The 19107-nt window shown below is 41.7% G+C and overlaps 1 protein-coding gene and 2 long non-coding RNA genes across 7 annotated transcripts in view; 2 read left to right on the forward strand and 1 right to left on the reverse strand.

The window, feature by feature from the left end:
- Nucleotides 1-19107, reverse strand: part of LOC551895 (serine/threonine-protein kinase 17A) — a 50897-nt gene that overhangs the window by 29847 nt on the left and 1943 nt on the right. The window contains exon 1 of one of the 4 annotated variants that reach the window (XM_006557847.3): nucleotides 6281-6522. The exons of 2 other annotated variants lie outside the window; for them this stretch is intronic. In XM_006557847.3, the coding sequence (XP_006557910.2) occupies nucleotides 6281-6395 (115 nt within the window). In that variant the 5' untranslated portion in view covers nucleotides 6396-6522. Of the gene's footprint in view, nucleotides 1-6280; nucleotides 6523-19107 lie in introns of those variants that run through there. One more of the 4 variants, XM_006557849.3, reaches the window with a different exon arrangement.
- On the forward strand, nucleotides 1616-5019 carry LOC102656111. 2 transcript variants are annotated; one of them, XR_001705334.2, is made up of 4 exons: nucleotides 1616-1979; nucleotides 2053-2277; nucleotides 2389-2524; nucleotides 2954-5019. It is a non-coding gene; the product is annotated as an uncharacterized LOC102656111 (long non-coding RNA). The 2 variants fall into 2 exon arrangements; XR_003305952.1 differs by having other exon boundaries at nucleotides 1618-2277.
- LOC102656087 lies at nucleotides 11932-18293 on the forward strand. Its single transcript, XR_407599.3, has 3 exons — nucleotides 11932-15336; nucleotides 15781-16169; nucleotides 16253-18293. It is a non-coding gene; the product is annotated as an uncharacterized LOC102656087 (long non-coding RNA).

Genomic DNA, 19107 nt, shown 5'->3' on the forward strand with positions numbered 1-19107 from the left:
ATTGGCCACATGTTGCGAGTTGAAGAAGGCAGACAATAAAGTGGCGAGGTTATTAACGTCATAATTATTAGCGGAGATAAGTCGTTCACGAGGGACTTAATGAGTTTTCCGAATGAACGATTAACTCGAGAGGCCGAGAGGTGGTCGTGATTTATAGCTCGAGTGAAAAATGAAAGGAATACGCGGCGCATTTGTATGTGAGACGCGTGGGCGCGCGTTTCACGTTCGCGTTTCGGTTAAGAGGAAAGCAAACGCGACGGCTGAAAGAGCAGAAGTTAACGTAAACCTGAATTTATCCGATTTATCCTTTCGATCAACGAGTTGGCCGAGTTCTCGAGAAGCAAAAAAAAAAAAAAGAAAAAAGAGAAGAAGAGGGGAGGGGAAAAAAAAAGATGGCAGAAGTTTGACGAAACGAGATGAAGTTGAACGAGAACGCGTCCATGCGGCAAAGGGAGCGCATCCGGGGCAAGGCGGGCAGACCTGCATCCGGTCTGAAAACGGATGAGACCTGGTATTCAAGTGCAAATCATTTCACGGCATTGTGCTCGAGAGACTTGGAGACCGTGGTAATGACAGAATCGTTTCTACAAATACCATCCACCACTTCGAAAGAAGCAGACTGGTGTCGACGCCTTGTTCCGAGAAATCGCTCGACACAGTTTTTTGTCCACGGTTTTTCGTGGAAAAACGGCAAACTCGGCTCGATTCTCTATTCATATACGTTGGCACGATAGATAGGTAATTTACAATTGAATGAATCATTTCTTATCGAGTTGAGACGCATGCGACACGTTTCTCGAACGCTTCCTCCGTTTTATATCGCACACTATGTGACGAGATAAATTTCCTTTTCATCGCGCGATTAACGCGTTATTGGATATTCGCAATTTCACGTACGAGATTGCTCTTTTCCTTAAAGCTTAATTGGAACTCTCTCGTTATTGCGTCGCGATCCGTCTTCAGACTTCTAATTCTTCATCCTCTCTGGTAAAATATTTACATAATGCCGCCAATTCGAACAACGTTGCATCGAAATCTCGATGCGCAGCTTGTAATTTAAGTTGGTTGCTCCGAGGTATATAGCTTCCAATTCCGCCCGAAGCGATTCGTCCACTTAGGACAAACTAAGACGCAGTGCCGCTACTACCAACGGATTGTTTGTGCCGCCTTTTCAAGGCAGACATGGTGAGAATACAGGTTTTTCGCAATGCTTTCTTGGAAGACCTCAAACTTACTTCAATTTCTTCTCCACAAATCCTCTTGACATTGTTCGAATTAGAATTGCGGATATCGATACCGTTATCGATTAAAATTAATATCAAACTGTATGTATAAATATTAATAATAGTTGTTTAATTTGTTTAAATTGATTTGTCGATCAAAAATTTAAATAATAAAAAAGATTTCAGAACTAATAAATTAGTTACAGTAATTGGAATTTTTGAATTTTTCGAATATCGATAATATCAATATGTATCGATAATTCGATGTGTCGATAATATCGTCAAAATGTCGATGGTAGATGATGATAATTGGAATCCTTATTTTTAAAGATATTGTTAACGATATTTCGTTGCTTTTTTGATATATTTAAAATTAATATTTATTACAAATATAATTTTTACGTATCTTAATAATAATTAATAAAAAAAAATAATAACTTATTATTCATTTCTATTCGTTAACAATATCGTAGCGATATATCAAATGAATAAGATATCGATTAAATATCGATAGTCGCGAGTCTAATCCAGTTCCAATATGGCGGAAACGTGCGAGAACGCGTGAAACGTGACAGTCGATCGAATTTTGTTCTTGTTCTATTTTTCAATAGCGAAGTGGATAATAATTATCAATCAAACTGCACTAGTTGCGCATTAAACAACGGATACAGATAAGATTGGAACTTCGCACAGCGGAAGAGACGAAACTGTGTGTTCGCGATCTTGCACGAGTCGTTAATGAATGCAACTCAATTGGTAAGATCGATCAACGTCTGATGCACGCAGCATAGATTACGTACAAGATCGATACGTTGAAATGAATTTCTAGTAATTCGATTGACGTGATGTGCGGAGGCGAGGCGCGACTCCGTTGCCTCGTTGCCTCGGTTCGCTTGTTCGCTTGGAAACAGCGGGAGGAAACGAAGAAAGGAAAAGAGAGAATGGCGAGGAGGAAGAGGGCGGGTGTAAGGGTAAGCACCGAACCTGCCGAGGAATAGCTTCACGCATGCTTCCCACGTGACTCAGCCGCTCGAGCATAGATACGTATCGTTTGGTAAGCCCTCTGTGTACAACCTGCACGCACGATGCGTGGCGAAACGTCGACGTTTCGACTGGTCGTGTTCATGACTCAACCGAGCCACTAACCTGCTCCTGCGTTTTTCAGTTCTCCCTCGTTTCTTCGTTTATGCTCCCTTCATCATATATGAATATGACGCATCTTTGGAAACTTCGATTCAAAAGAGCCAAGCTTCCGCCTTTCCAAGTATCATCGTTACGAGAAACATTACGTGGACTTTGAGGTTAGTGGGTTGAATCGACGTTTCGTAATATTCAAATGATTCGATACCAAAGTATTTACTCGGTAAGAGGTTAGGAATGAATGTTTTAGATATTTACTCGATATTATTTTTTTATATATACTTTTTAAAATTATATTAAATCAATACAATATCGAATCAGAATTTTCGTTTGACAACTGTTTCTAGTTGCATCTATTTACTTTTGATTTTTTATTGTAACATTTAAATTTTCTTAAATATCGAACGAATATTTTTTTAAATTACTAAGTACGCGAGTTAGATCTTTGATTCGACACAATATTGATTTGATATTATCTCGGTGAAAAATGATACCAAGTATCTAAAACTTGTAGATTCAATACTGGTATCGATTCTAATACTACGTGATGTAACGCACGCGTGTATTACATTGCATCCGTTTGATTCTAGGAAGCGAAAGTCACGTCCCTTTCCCGACACGCGAAACGTTTTCGCAGGAGTCAGAATGTGTGCAAAGCTCGACGAATAATTAAAATTCTCAAACCTTGACGATTGATCGTTAATTCAACAACGAGGTTTCGATCGATTTCGATTCTCCAGTAGTTCCAGACTCGAATACGCTTTGTTTAAGAATTGAATGGCTATTATTATAGGTCATTCGCATCTCTAAATACTTCACGTACTTTTATTTCTTTTTTTTCTTCATCCATGTATCATCATTTTATACCGATAGAATGTACAATGTAAGTACAGAATATCATTATACATGTATCCTTTAATGATTTAGAATAAATTGCAATCATCAGAATTATCCAACGGGGGCATCTATTTACCGTGTGAAGATACAATAGGAATAGATTCTTCTTTTCCAATTCAATTAATTCTATTATTGAATTAATTGAATTATTGAATTTTCTTCATTTTATAATACACGGAATTTAAATACACTACGATCATTTATACATCCAAAATGTAAAAATTCTAACTAGTTTTTATACAAATACAAGTTAAAAATTACTTCTATTTATATTCCTATCGCACAACAATAAGAAATGATGAACAATAAGAGATGACTAATTCGTAAAATCCACGATTCCTTCGATTATCCATTACATTCAATGTCACGATATGTCCTCGAATAATATTCCCTCTCACATCACAATACCAAATATTCCTATTTTGCATTTTCAGGGAAACGAAACCTCTCCTAAATTAAACAATTACAAATAAACGACATAACGAATCTCGAACGACAATTGAGACTTGAAGAGCGTGATTTACGAGCGTATTTCGTAAAAAAAAACGTCACGAATCTAAAGTGTCGCAAGTTGATCGAAATAAGGTCGTGCACAACAGGCACGAGATCCGTAGTGGTGGAAGGGTTGTTATTCGCAGGTTAGTATCGGTGATACCTAATCGCGTTTCGAAGGAAACCGAGACTATAAATCAACTTCAGCTTTCAAAAACTGGTTGCTCGCCGCAGACATGATCTCATTAATACCGTGTGCTTCGGTCACGGTAATTGGACAGTTGTTGGCGCTACGATCGACGAGTTTCGGTCGGTATCGCGGAACCCACGCACGAATTCGCGTATACCCGCGTCGTGACACGAGAGATCGGTAACGATATATATATATATATGTGTGACGAAACCGAGAAAGGCAGTCGTCGATCCGAGTCGGCCTCCTTCGAGAACCGTGGCCGTCAGTCGATACGATTACTACGTACGTGACATTTCGAATCTAATATCCACGACCGAGAACATTAGCTACATAACCTATACATCATCATATATCACCGAGTGTATAAATGTTGCGTATCAAAGTATGAAGAATAACCAACCCGTACGATCTCAACGTGAGGAAAATTATAGTATCCCTGCGAATCTTGTGCAAACGTTGCATCCCGATTTCTCTAATCCTATCTTACTTTCATCTCGCTTTATCTAACTCGAATTTATTTTCACAAATGAAACTCTGATAAAAAAAATACTCGATAACTTCACTTTTATATATATATAATTCAACAACGAATTAATAAATTTCGCAAAGTCGGAAAAATGCGTGCAAAATTTATCGAGCTATATTGAGGTTATGTTCGATGCTTCGGTCTAAACCTTGATCCTCGAGTTAACGAAACTTAATTCCCCGCACGGAAATATGACGTTTATTTACGGGCATCGTACGATCATCGTCGAAACGAGACGATGGACGGAGGATGGAAAAGGTGAGATGGGTTCGTTCGTTCGTTCGTGAGGAGGCCTACTTTGCACGTGGCCTACTTGCTGAACACCGGCGGTCACGCGAGAAGGCATCGAGAGGCCTTCGCACGCATCTTCGATTCTGACCTCGAACCGAATCGGAAGTACCTTGGATTTTCCCTATTCGCAATGGAATTTCGCAATCTCTCTCTCTCTCTCTCTCTCTCGATCTACCAACGAGATCGCGCGCGAGAGAGAGAGATAGAGAGAGAAAGAAAGAGAGTAGGTGTGCAGAGAAGGAGGATCTCTCGCGTCGAGACGTCGTCCTCACCTCTGTGTCGCGACGACGGGGACCCAGAGACCTGGATAACCGTAGCCGGCGGGCCCGGCAGGGCAGAGTAACGGTCCATCGGATGAAGGTTACTCGCATTATCCACGGGCCGGTGTTTCTCTTCTCCAAGATCGAGCGACGTCCACGAGGTATCTCTCCAATTGGGAACTTGGACTTGGTCAGCCCTTTCATCTTTCGGTCTAGGGGATACGCCAAAAAAGGAAAAGTTTTGGCGCGAGCTTCCACGAATATTATACGCCCAGTCTTTGAAAACTCGGGGATGAAAGGATTCGAGGGTTTTTCTTTTCTGGCCCGGTTCCAGTAAACGTTGCACAGAAAGGAGGGGGGGAGGAGAAGAGCGGCGTGGCCACGCTTTGACGAGGAATAGGAAAGCTGCAACTTTTCGAGGCGAAATTCCGCCGGGATCGCTCACGATGAACGAACTTTTACGGGATGGAGGGGTGAAGGGTATCGCAGAGAGGCGGCGTGCAGCGACAAAAGGCGAAACCCTCGGGATTTTTGAACGGCCTTGCTCGTAGAAAGGGCGAGCTTTTACCGCGTCCGTTCGAAACTCATTCCCTTTCGGTTTTACCTCCTCGCGTGTGCCACTTGCTCCTCGCAATTTGCAACGTGAACGCGATACGCGAATAGGCGTTTTACGGGGAAACTCGTTTCGAACTTCTCGAAAGCGAGTCGTTCTCTTATACCCGCTCGTATATCCTCGTAAAATTAACGCCTGGCAATTCGTTTTCCGTTCCAAACACTCGTCCATTCATTGCACATCTCCAATTTTTATATTATATTATTGTATCGCGAAAAGTGAATTACCCTCTCGAGTGAAGTTCGTGGAATCCTCATGGCTATTCAGATCTAAATTTCTTCTCTCTTATTTTTAATTATGATATTGGAAATATCATTTATCATAGTTTCGAAGTTGCTCATGGCCGACGCTATTTTTCCAATAACCTTTTCCGTTTCGTTTTTATTAGATGCTATAAGTCTTCGAATTATATATTATTTTTCTAAATTGATCATTTGGATCTCTTCGTAGAAGAATATCTAATAAAGGCAAAGGTTTCTCTTGATAATTTCGTTTCAAAAAAAGGAAAAAAGAGCATCGAATACTTATAAGATACCATGAGTTTTGATCAACGCACGAGTCCAAGGCGAAATTCACCATGGCGATTAAATGGCCAGAGGTCAGAAAACGAGTTCCGTTTTATTACAGCCGCGATTCACTACCTACTTCCTGCAGCAGTTGTACATCGTTTATATATATCCTCCTTCAGCCTCGTGCCTCCTCTCTCGGCCATTGACAGCCATCGGGTTCCCTCCGTCTCGTTATGAATTTCGCTCTTCATCGATGATCCACTCTAAAACTCGCACACGACCCACTTTTCCAAACGTTTCATCCTTTTATTTATTTATTTATTTCTTTCTTTCCATATCCGTTCTCCGATTGTGACGGGGAGAATCGTGAGAAAGAATTCTTCTCTGACTCGACAATTATATATTCGTAATCGATCGCGACTCAAATATAATTTTCTAATATTATTACAGAGAAAACGTAAAACGTGTACTTTTTGATCCATTTAAATACGTTTCACAATTTTTCGATTCTTCCGACTCGCTCACAAATATATCACTCTTCTTAATTTAATTAGAAAAATAAATTACTACTTTTTCGAATATACTTCAAGCAGTTGTAAGAATCGAATTATCCACCGATTATTCTTGGAATAAATCTTTGGTGTTAAAAACTTGGAATTACAAGTGTGCACGACGTTCGTAGCAGAGGGAGGGAAGAAGGATTAATGGAGAACGGAAGCGGAGTTTCCGAGAGGCGGCTCGGCAAAACCGCGAAAACCGGCTTTTTTCGTCTGCAGCATTTCTCCGTATTATCCTGAGGGCAGAGCAACGACGGCGCCGCTTGATAATACAACGCTCACTCTTCAGGAATGCGCACGGCTGTCGCGGCCGAGGGAACGCGCCTGCGATATATTTGTGTACTAACCCGGTGCATTCGCCCGGCGATCGACGAATCTGGAAGCGAGCCGAGGTGGAGGGACCAAATCTTTCCATCTTTAAATTTAGCCTCGAATCGCGACCACCTTCCTTGCCGCGCACCTTTGCGACCCGTTAAATCCCTTCCAAAATAAAAAAAAAATTGTCCAAGAATGAAATTCTCCCAAATAAGGCGAGCATTTGATCAAAATTATTAAAAATCGTAGTAACAAAATCTCGAAGAGATAGATGTATGGAAGCATGGAAGGAAGATCGAAGGAAGCATGGATATCCGATCTCGTTTTGAACGAGATTTTGAACGAATGAAATTCTCCCAAATAAGGCGAACATTTGATCAAAATTATTAAAAATCGTAGTAATAAAATCTCGAAGAGATAGATGTAAGGAAGCATGGAAGGAAGATCGAAGGAAACATGGAAGAAAGATCGAAGGAAGCATGGATATCCGATCTCGTTTTGAACGAGATTTTGAACGAATGAAATTCTCCCAAATAAGGCGAGCATTTAATCAAAACTATTAAAAATCGTAGTAACAAAATCTCGAAGAGATAGATGTAAGGAAGCATGGAAGGAAGATCGAAGGAAACATGGAAGAAAGATCGAAGGAAGCATGGATATCCGATCTCGTTTTGAACGCAGTTTAGAAAGGAAGCCAGGTTTCGATACGGAATCGAAAAATGGCAAAAGTATCTGAAATTTTATTATTTATCGATATAAGGGAAGAGCTTCTTTCCTGGATAGCAAGCAAACAAAGAGGAATTATAATAATTGCATGAAAATATAATAAATTTAAGAAATAACGTTTGCTCGTCAAACAGGATGTTCCTTTGGAAGCAGAGAGAGAGAAAGAGAGAGAGAGAGAAAATAAACGATTCCAAAAATAGTGGTGTATCAAAGGTTTACAAGTTTCGTCCCAACAACCCTGTTTCTGTTCCGTTCGCGCGAGAGAATCCCGTGTATCCGGGCCAGTTTTTGCGATCGTGACGTTAGAACGCGTGCCACCTCCACCAGAGAGAGAGAGAGAGAGAGATGCTCGTGACGCATCCGGTGCAAAAACGTGGCAAAAATGCGAGACGTTCCCGTGGAGGATCGAATCGTGGTTACAAGATCGAGGGGGAGGGGGGGTAGAGTGAGAGACACCGATGTCAGGTTCGATCGAAAAGGCATGCAAACGGTGAAAGGCGGTAAAATTTCACTCCTCGATCCGTTTGAGAATTCCTCTCCCCCTGGTCGAAGGCCGTTTATATGCCGATTTCGCGGCGCTCGAGCACAGAAAAGTTTCACGACAGACCGGGGAGGACTGGTTTGGCTTCGCTTTTTAATCCACTCGATATTCAACGCCAACTCTTGGCTGGGAATCTAGGTTTGTAGAGCTGCGCGGGCTGAGACAGGGTTGATGGGCGAACCCTGTTCACTTTCCATGTTCGGGGCGATAATTTTCGATAAATTAATTTTTCTAAAATTTAAACAAAACTCGAATCGATTGATTCGATTTTAAGAGATCGATCTTTATTTTCATTTCGAAATTTCTTAAACATTCGAATAAAATTTTTTATCAAATAATCATTGCACTTACGAATGTATAAAAATCTACAAAATGCGATGTACAAAAATATTCAAACTACAAGTATCTTCAAGTGTATTCATCTTGCATTAAAAAGTGATCGAATATTTTTCGCCAATTGATAAAAAAATCGAGGATCGCGAGATAGCAAAGATAAAGTTCGAACAGAGAACAAAGGGAGCCGAAGGATGGGTGCGAGCACGGCGCATATACACAGCCCAATTAAAACTTACGCGCGATTCGTAACGCGGTGTGTACACCGAAACACCGTGAAATTTTCTCACGTGGATATAATGCTTGCGACGAGCCGGGCCGAGCCGAGCCGAGCCGAGAGCGAAGGTGAGCGCGCGCCCACGTGGCGCTTTCGAGGCTGCCTTTTAAACGGAATTTCCACACCGGTAGGATACACCGCTCACGCCTCTTGTCCGAGAGAAGCGGCCCCCTATCGTACCCATTACTCGCGATGACACAATAACAAGGACAAAGACCGTCGTCGAGCCGCTTACGCAAGGACGCGTGGAAGGTAAGAGGCGATTCGATTAAGCGGATATTAGTCGGGTCGCGATTCGTTGTTGCTCGTCCGTATAACCGTGTCTCTGCAGCTTATTCGCGTCTAGCGTTGGGTATAAGCGTATCGCGAGCACAAGATAGGGAAAGACTTTTTTTAAGTAAAGAAGAGATATAGAGAAGTGAAAAAAAGGATTTTGAAACGGAAGGTTTATTCGTGATGGGATTCTTTGAATGAGGAGGGTTATTGTGATGTATTTATTATTTCTTGAATTATGTGTAAAAAAACATGACGAATTCGAAACTTGATAAACATCTATTAGAAATTTTGAAATTAATTTTCATAGTTATTCTTGAAATGTATCATTCAATTGAAATTATTTTTTTTGGAAAATATTGTAAACCAAATGTTACAAATAAAATAAATCGAAATAAAATTATAGAAATTTTATTGATATATGCTTGTAATTTTATCAGAATTTGTGGCGAGAGTTTAATAAAATATATTTTTCTATGAAAATCAAAATACTAAAATATTCGATAAATGAGTCTTTTGCATTTAATAACACGTTTAATTTAATCCCATTGCTACCTGTATCTGTAATTCTTTTTCGCGAATCGCGTTTCTCCCGAGAGAATGAACTAGCAACTCGTACACACATCGTAGTTATTTTGCAATGGACCGCAGAGATCGAGGCTCGAGACGTTGGCGAGCAACAGTGCGCGGCTTTCAGCTCGAGCGGAACGGAGGAACGTTTAAATCGGCGCCACGTCTACGGCCTCGACAACGTTCACCAACGTCTCGAAGAGAAAACTGTGCTAACTAAACGCGATCCAGAATCGACTTGTCCGTCCTGTGTGTGTTTTGCCACATTTTCGAATCGAATAGATACATGGAAATTAATAACAACGATGATGAAAATGAAAAGATTAAAATTCAAATATTCCTTTTTTTTATCGGAAAATCATGAATTTTAATCCATCAAACGTAATAATAGAAATAATATCTGGATTTGCCCACAATGGAAAAAAACATGAATAAACATAAACGCGGTACAGTGAAAAAGTGAAAACTGTGCAACAGGTGCGTAAAAAAAAAAAATTGCAGGTTTCGAGGGGAAAGCATCGTGGACAACAGCGTCGAAAAATGACATTCACGGGGTGAACAAGTCGATAATTACGAAGAGTCGTAATTAGTCGAGTGTGTGGAATCGAAAGACCGTCGAACGTCCCACGCGATCATTTCACGGCATTTGGGTCATCACCAACCATCCCACATAAAAATATTCCGTACACACGTTCAACACGCGTCTGCACAGACACCCACCTTTCATCGCGCACTTATCGATCGTTGAAAAAACAACATGGAACGAAAGTCGAGATAGAATAACACTCGAAAAGGCTTAACATAATATAATTACGCGTGAAAAAGAGATTGTACGTTTCTGTGTTAATACAATCACGGAGGCTATTCGTCGGCGCTATCGGAAGAGGAAATGCCAAGATGGCTCGATTCCGAGGAAGAAGTTGAAGAGAAACGGGGACACGTCCCAATCTCGCGAACGAGCACGCCAAAGGCTTACGAACGAGGAAGCGACAGTTAGACGGTTCGTGTCATCGTGTTTGGGCTACGCAGACCTTTCTTAACGGGTCGACTGTCCGCTTCCGATCTACTTTCGTGATTAACTTTGTATATTTTCACTTCCTTTCTTTTCTTCGATCGTTCTTTTCTTTAAAGTTCATCGTTCGACGATGATAAAAATATATACGCATAGAAATACGCGCAAAAGTATATACGAGATAAAAGAAAATCGGATGGTAAAAAGTTCGAACGGTGCACAGTCGTTAATCGAGTGAAGGCGGTGAAATAAATCGATTTCGAGATCGAATCGATTTCTCTCCATGATATTCCAAAATATCAAGATAAAATTTTCACTTTGAGACGGATCGAAAAATTCGCCGACGTGAAACGAAATACCGTCGTATTGTCGATATTGCCACTATTCTTTCCTATGTCGTCGATATACGAGGAGAGCGATAAATCGAGTAAAATAATCGACCACACCTGTCCACGATATTTGACACTAAGTGGGCAGGTAAAAATGTGTCTAAGGCAGTCACCCGCGTTCAGATAGCCTCGCGCATATATATCTAACTATCGCGGAACAGTATTTTATGTCCGTTACGAGCATGAGCGACACCATTCGCGTACAATTCGCACTAGTTTGCGAGAAAAAAAATAGACGAGGAAAATATGGATGAAATCCACTCTTTTACGACGAGTCCACGCCCACGTATCGATATACACGTTTATTTCCTACAAGTTTGCCGTCCTTTCTCTCGGAATGCGGTGTACTTACAACGGAATGTCATATCTCGTGTCATAGCTATAGAGACACCACAGGTGTGACTGCAGTTTTTACGCGTTTCACCTTACATTCCTTCGAGAGAAAAGAATCTCGACGTGGATATAAACGCAAGTTTTATTCCCCATACTTATTTTTCCCTCTTTTTGGATTAACGTACAATACGCGCAGTAGTAAAAGCGAGACCGCGATACGAAACAACCTTCGGGATTATTTAAGTCGCAGGAATGGCGGGGCGGAGGGAAACCATGCACAAGCCGGTGATTGCGTGCGAGAAACGTGCACAGACTGGCTCGTCAGCTGTCAGTCCCTGGAACGAAGAATGTGCGTGTCGAGGGGAACGAATTCTCGTGTTTCAGCTGACGACCGGTGTGTTTCTGTTGCTAGGCTTGAAAAGGCCGTGCCTCGAACAACGCGTAAACTTTTCACGGCGCACCTTTCACGACCGCGGTCGCGGTGCACCAGCCACGTGTACGTGTACTGGAGAATTGCGAAAATCCTTGCAACCACTTCCAAATATAGCGTTGCGCGCACTCCGTATCTCCGTCACGGTGACTTCTCGTCTCGAACGGAATCTCAACTCGAACGCGTGATATTTGCCACAAGTCGCGAAAGTCGTGAAAAATTTGTACAAGTTTCGCGAGTTTGCTTCCTCTGCGGAAAAGGCGGCCATGACACTTCGACTTAGCGCGACCCTTCTTACCGACACGGATTATTTTACCAACGCGCATGCGCAGGCTTCAACGACTGCTATTTAATTGCAATACGAGTTACGCGTCAAACTTTCACGCGGCTGACGTCATTGGCATAACGCCGAAACGAAGAGCCTTGAACGAGCCAATGGAGATTCCGGGCCCGAAGTTTCGTTATCGCGCATAAGTGCATTCGTCATCGATCTAGTCATAGTCTCTTCCACGAGAGTTCCACCTGGCCTACATACTTGGACAATTACGTATTCGTTGCTGTCGTCGTTGCGAGTGTGGCGAGTGTCGTGGATGATTTCGAAAATTCCCGTTAATTAACGCGTACGAGAGGTAAACGCGAATGTTATGGAGACGAACGGCCTTCCAATCCAAGCGAGTGAGCGTGTTCATCGAGAAGCTTCGCGAACACAATACCCGATCGATTGACCCGCATTGCGTTACAAGGGCCATGCACAGCTGGTCCTGATGTTTACAGTCATGTACTGTGTGCATCGTATAGCATCGAATCTGGGACAGAGAGAAAGAGAGAGAGAAAGAGAGAGAAAGGATACCGGTAAAGCGATATCGCCGGACTATATCGACCGCGGTTGCTGTAAGTGGTTCGAGAGACACGAATTCGCCCTTGGGATTCCTGTGAGGCGTGGGTGATCGGCTTTGTCGAGCGCCGATCAGAGAACGGTTTATTCCATTCCTTTCTTTTGTCGACCATTCGAGATTTCGAGATTTCGTTCTGTCTTTTTCTCAAGAGGAGGAAAAACAAAGTTTTTTTAAAGACGATAAAGCTAAGTTGCAAGAATCTTAATACGATAATTACGTATAAAGAAAAAAATAACATAAAATTCATCGAATCGATATATTTGTATATACACGAATCTCGAAATCTCGAATAATTAATGCACAATTAATTATAGATCACGTATAATAATCTATAATTGCAAAGACTATCTCGTTTTCGCCTGATCATTCATCTAATTGCAACTCGATCAAAAAATCGAATAAATTCGACTCGAATTATCGAAAACCAATTAATTATTCAAATTTATGTCGAATGGTCGCGTATTTTTTGGCAAAAAATAAATAATGAGATCACTTTGGGATAATTTCTATTTAACGATTCGTCTCGAAACGAGCCGAAATGATTATCTTGCGACACGATAGAAAATGCGGGCAAGGTTATTCCTTTTCCAATGCACGCCACAATGGATACGCGGAACCACAATGATCGGATGTATGTACACGTATGTATAGCTCGAGAAGTAGCACACGTTCGAACAGGATAGTTAGACCAAGATACTTTCCAATGATTTCTGGATACTGCGCACTCGAAGTAATTTTAAAAGACGAGAGTAAGAAAGAAAGAAAAATTATAGGGGAGAAAAAAAAAATCGAAATCAAAAACAAGATATCTCTATCTACGATCAAATAATCGGGGATAAGAAAATTTGGTATCGATTTCAAGCATTCGAAATGATTTTTTTTTCTCTTTTTTACCGAGAGAATAAATGAAATGCCGGTCGATCGGTATCGTTGTTTGCGTCGTTCGCTCGAGTTGGCCGACCTTCACCCGGCTACCGTCGCCATTATGCTCGTTACACACCGGTCGTGGTTGTAATTTACGGTTAACCGAACGGAAACCGAAGGGGAGCGACCGCGTTGTAGTAACGAGGTCGTCGTATATGCGATATTAACGAACAAGCTACTCACTTTTTCTCTTTCTATTTCTCTTTTATCATCCGTACAAATTCGCCCCTTGATTTTAAATTATACATTTTAAATATACGTAGCTGCACGTACACAAGCACGATAAAGATAGTGGCGAGAAATGAAATTGGCAAGAGAAGCTCTTTCATCAATCGAACCGACCGAAATCGTTTCGAGAAAAATCTTTTTCAATTAAACGGCTCACGAAAAAGCTTGCGATCTTAAATCGAAAAACTGTTTCCTCTTAAGTATACTTTTCGAACGCGAGGGAATATATTCGAAAAATGCGTCCGACGGTAGAAAATCGTGACCTATAGATCATCGTGATCGCCCTTCTCCTCTCGTGCTCGACTCCCTGCTACTCCGTGTCGTAATATCTCGACAGCTATACCTTCACCTTTCCTACCAGTTTTCTTGCAAAAAAAAAAAAAAACTCGCAGTCCTTCCCGACCTATACATCATTCTAGGGAAAAGCGCCACGAGATTTACTCGATTCCTTAAAAATATAACGAAAAATAAACACTCCTTTTTTTTTCAGAATCAGAAAACGCGCGAATCTAGAACAAAGAGATCTCGCTTTTCTTTCCTCGCCGCGGCGAGTTAGAAATCGAGTCTCGAAATTTTTCTTTTTTTCCCCTACCAGACCGCGCGTAACGATATCTTTATATTATTCGAAGGAAAGAGAGAGAGACAGGGAGCATACACGGTTGGTATTCGGGCCCTTTTGTAACGGGCACACGAGTAACACACAGCCTGTCTAAATACGGTACCGGTAAATAACGACGGCTGGAATTTCTCGTTATTTCTCAAGAGCTACGGCTACGGCCGTCTGGGTGGCTTCCACCGAGTTGTAGAACACGATCCACGGGAAGAGAGTTATCGATCGGGATGAGCGGGCAACGCGCCGCCGGGCGGACAATGATCACAGCGACCTTGAGAAGAAGGGAACGTTTGTTCGTTGATGTTGGCGCGCGCGGCATACCATCGTATTTTCTCACCCGTGAAGATCGACCAGCTTTTTTCCTCGCTTAGAACGAGAGAGAGGGAGATAGGGGAGGGAGCCGTGACGATCCAAGCCGAGATCGTTCCGCCGACCGTTCCGATCGACCGACCCGATAAATATAATTAAGGAGACGGGAAGCTCGAGAACCCTCGACACGGAATGCCACGACCGTTTTATCATTCGCTGAATCTGTATCGCCGATAATCGTTCCACACGGGGATGTTAATAAACGTTAATGCCGCGTTAAAAATTTCAATTTCACCGATCGCGAGTCGAACAGATGGGACGAGCTAATTAACGATCGTTCGTTCCGTTTCTGGAAATTCTTTTAACTTAAGGGACGGAAAATCGAAGCTGTTGTTCGAACGTCTTTCGAAGAGCATTGTTATGCTAAGTGAAACGAGACACCGTCTCATCACGGAGGGAAGCAGTAGTAAGTATCCTCGAGAGCAAAGGACACGGAGGCGTCCAATGGCGCGAGCCAATGGAAGAAGCACAGCTGTTGCTCGTCTCAGCGGACAGCTGCCGTACCCAGAAACATTGTCGAGGGGAAAAATCGTGAAAGAACTCGCAAAAATCCAGAAAAATTGGTAGAAATTTTCAGATTTCGACAATTTTAAAAAGTGAAACGTATACATGGACGAGCTATTTGGAATTCGAACGCGCGTTTTAACGGTAAGCGGACAAAGGGGGAATAAGGCAGGCAAACCGGATACGCAGAAGAGCGTGTCCTTTTGCCGAGGAGGCCGACCGATACGTTCCGAGATCTCGTTTTTCCCCCTCGACGGAAGGTCATCAACGACCAGCTCGCGAGCGAGAGACTCGAACGAGTCGGGCTGTCGCACTAATTGCAGGTGCCGTTACCGTTACTTTCCAGATGGCATGCCCGTTTCTGTCACGTTGCCTCGACTCCACTCCAACCAGAGCCAAGTCTCCAAACAGAGGAAGAGGGATTCGACCGAATCACCGCCATTTCGTATTTCACGCTCCAGAAGAATCGCGTAGAAGAACATATTCAACCCCCTTCTCGAGCGGAATACTTAATTAAAACTCTACGATAAATTCTGCCTATACGATACATTACAACGAATTATATCCGAATCTAACTTTATTTTTTGTTTACAATAATCTATAAACGAGGATTTGGATATCGATCATTCGAGTGAAAGTTTCCAATAATTTCATACAAATCACAGTATGCATCACAGACGTTAAAAATATCGCGTATAAGTTTGGACGTACTTCGAGGATATCGAAATGGATTAGGTTTGTCGATCGTCACCGAGACCTTTTTTTTTCCTTGCATACGATTATAGAATAATCGATAATCCATTTATCCATTGTTTCAGGTAAATGGTTGGTGCACTGGTACGACCCGCACGGGGACAAAGATAGGCCGTAACGTACCTGCCTATTATAAGGGTATAAATATCGAGTGGCAAGTGCATAGCGGACGGTCTCTGCATTCTCAGTCCGGCCACAAGCTATTTTCAACCCACGCTAAACTCTCTCTCTCTCTCTTTCTCGCTCGCTCGCTCGCTCCGCACCGCGATCCCCCCACTTCTCCCCGCGTATTCTAAGACGCGACCCATAATACCATAAAAAGCGTCCCTGCCCGCGCTCCGCCGCTGTCCCACGAGGCCACGAAATATCTTTCTGCCGTTTGAATTTGTTCCTCCGTCCGATCCGCTTGTTAAAACTCGAATCGACATGCCGCCCCTTAACCGTTTCCTTACCTAAACAACCTTCGCTCGTCTGTTTCCCTCCGCAGCTGGCTGGACAATTGGCCACGATGTATCGAAAGTATCCACGAATCGTATGATATTTCTATTAGCCATTCTCGTTTTTTCTTACACGTTTCAACGAGATACGGTCGCGGCTCGTCGGCTACCCCGTTTTTCCACGCGCAAGAAATTCGCTTAGCCTTCGACAATGAGTCACGCCCGAGAAATTTATCCCTATTCCAAAGTGCGATGATCAACAAAACGGGATATAAAATAAACGGAGAAAGGTATAATGTACGGTGTCCAAGTGGACACAGATTTTAGTTTTTGAATTATTACGAATTATTACGAATTTAGATGCATCGTTAGGAAATGTTATTACGATTGAAGATTGCCTAATAAATATTGCGATACTTTTAAAAAATTATTTCTACTCTCAAATATTATTCTCGAATAAACAACAAACTTTGGAATTCCTTTTAATCGCGGATAAATATTTTATTTCTCCGTCCAGAAGAGAAAAGAGCATTTCGCAATGCTCGAAACGAAACTCGAGGAATTTAACGAAAAATCTTAGAAAGCGTCGTGTCGAAAATAAAATACACGCGCGGGGGGGAGGGGTAAATTATCGATTACGCGTGCAAAATCTCTTTAATCGGCGAGACGAATATCGTTTCAACCTATTTACATTGGCGAGTGTATACACCCTGTACGCCGATCACAGTCATAATCATAATATTTATACCGAGGCCCCCCCCTTTCTTGCGAAAGTTTATGGCGTCGCTCTGGTGATTCGTGACCCGAGATTCTCGAATAATGTACCTACACGATCAAAGATCCAGCTCTCCTTGTCGTTGTCCAACGAGTTTTTCCTTCTGACGCGTTCGTCAAAACGAAAAGAGAAAAAATGGAAAAAACGAATCCGAATAATTGATCGTTCCGTTCTGCGTGTACGATTTTCTCCGCGATTCTTACGTAATCGTAAAAAAACTTTTTCAAGGAATCGCCACGGTTTGTTTGCATTCCTTTCCTTAACACAACACGAGTACGAGTTTATATCGCGGTTTCGCGTGCATTCACGAGCTGGTCAAACAATTTGAAAAGGATCGTTTCCTCGAATCACAAATTAATATCAATTCTTGGGGCGCGCGCGAGAGAGAAAAAAAAAGAGAGAGAGAAGAAAGAAAAGAATCACGAAAGATGGACAGCCGTTTTTTTTTTTTTTTAAATTGGAAACTGAAGCGAGGCGCGCATCATCGATTCGCAATTTATCATTCGATCGAAACGAGACGAGTGAATTCATCCGTTTTACAATGTCCCCCAGGAGGAAAGTCTTTTGTTCTTTAATGGAGGTAAAGTAAATTGGATAGCAATAGAGTTAATGTTTTAATAGCCTGGGCAATAAAAACTAATGTTTGGAAATTGATACTTCTGGTAATATTAGCAGGTAGAAACAAACAACGGGAGGCTAAAACGGGACGGGAGATTTCAGATATTTAAACATTTAATCCTTTGTCAAAAAGAAAACTTTTCTAACTAACTCTTTGTATATTGTAATCCTTTCTTTTATATTTTTCCCAACTAAGGACAATTGCAATAATATTTCATGACACAGTTACATGGCGTATTTTCAATATACCAAAAAAAAAAAAATAAAATAAAATAAAATAGAAATTTTTATTCGAAATATATGCAAAAATTCTTTTCCCCGATAAAAATAAAATCTCTATTCGTTCAAAAGATATAACGAAAAAATTCTTTGATTCGATCGATGTTAACGAAAAGTAACTTACTCGAACAAATGATAAATAAATAAAAAAAAAAAGAAAGAAAGGTTTTCCTCGTACGAAAATGCGTATAAATTTCGAATGCGGTAGGTATACGCTATTTCATACGATTCTGATTGATGGCTGCATAAATCTTTCGCAACGGTTAACATCTTTCAGGAATATATCGAACGTATCCGGTCGTCGGATGAATACCAATTTGATCATGGCGAAAGAACATGTCGAGAGTTACGTCGAGAGTTAAACTTCGTTCAATGATAAATATTAATTGCGCCTTTGTAATTCATCGCGTGTCCCTTTCACCCCCCCCCCACCTTTCAAAAAAATCGCACGATTTAATCTTTACAATTTTATCTTGCGACGCGATCGAAGATTACACGTAAATACGTGAAACGACGTTGATACGTACGTTTGATCAACAACCGAACATCGTGGCTGGTGGCCTACATTATCGCCGAGAGAATATCGTTCGACTACCTACTTCCACCGACAAAAGGACCACGAATCGAAATCGCACTCGAGCAAATCGAGGATGAACGCGCGATTGGCCGTCGTGACCATAATGGGAGATCTGTTTCGAATTTTCTTACTACGCACCTTCTATGAGAAGAAAAAGAATAATATTCGGCGTGAGAGGTTGCGTCACGATTATGCGCGTTTGCGTACAAGAAATAAAAAAATGTTCCTTTCGTA

This window comes from Apis mellifera, linkage group LG13 (assembly GCF_003254395.2).
Source record: "Apis mellifera strain DH4 linkage group LG13, Amel_HAv3.1, whole genome shotgun sequence".
NCBI classification, from domain to species: domain Eukaryota; kingdom Metazoa; phylum Arthropoda; class Insecta; order Hymenoptera; family Apidae; genus Apis; species Apis mellifera.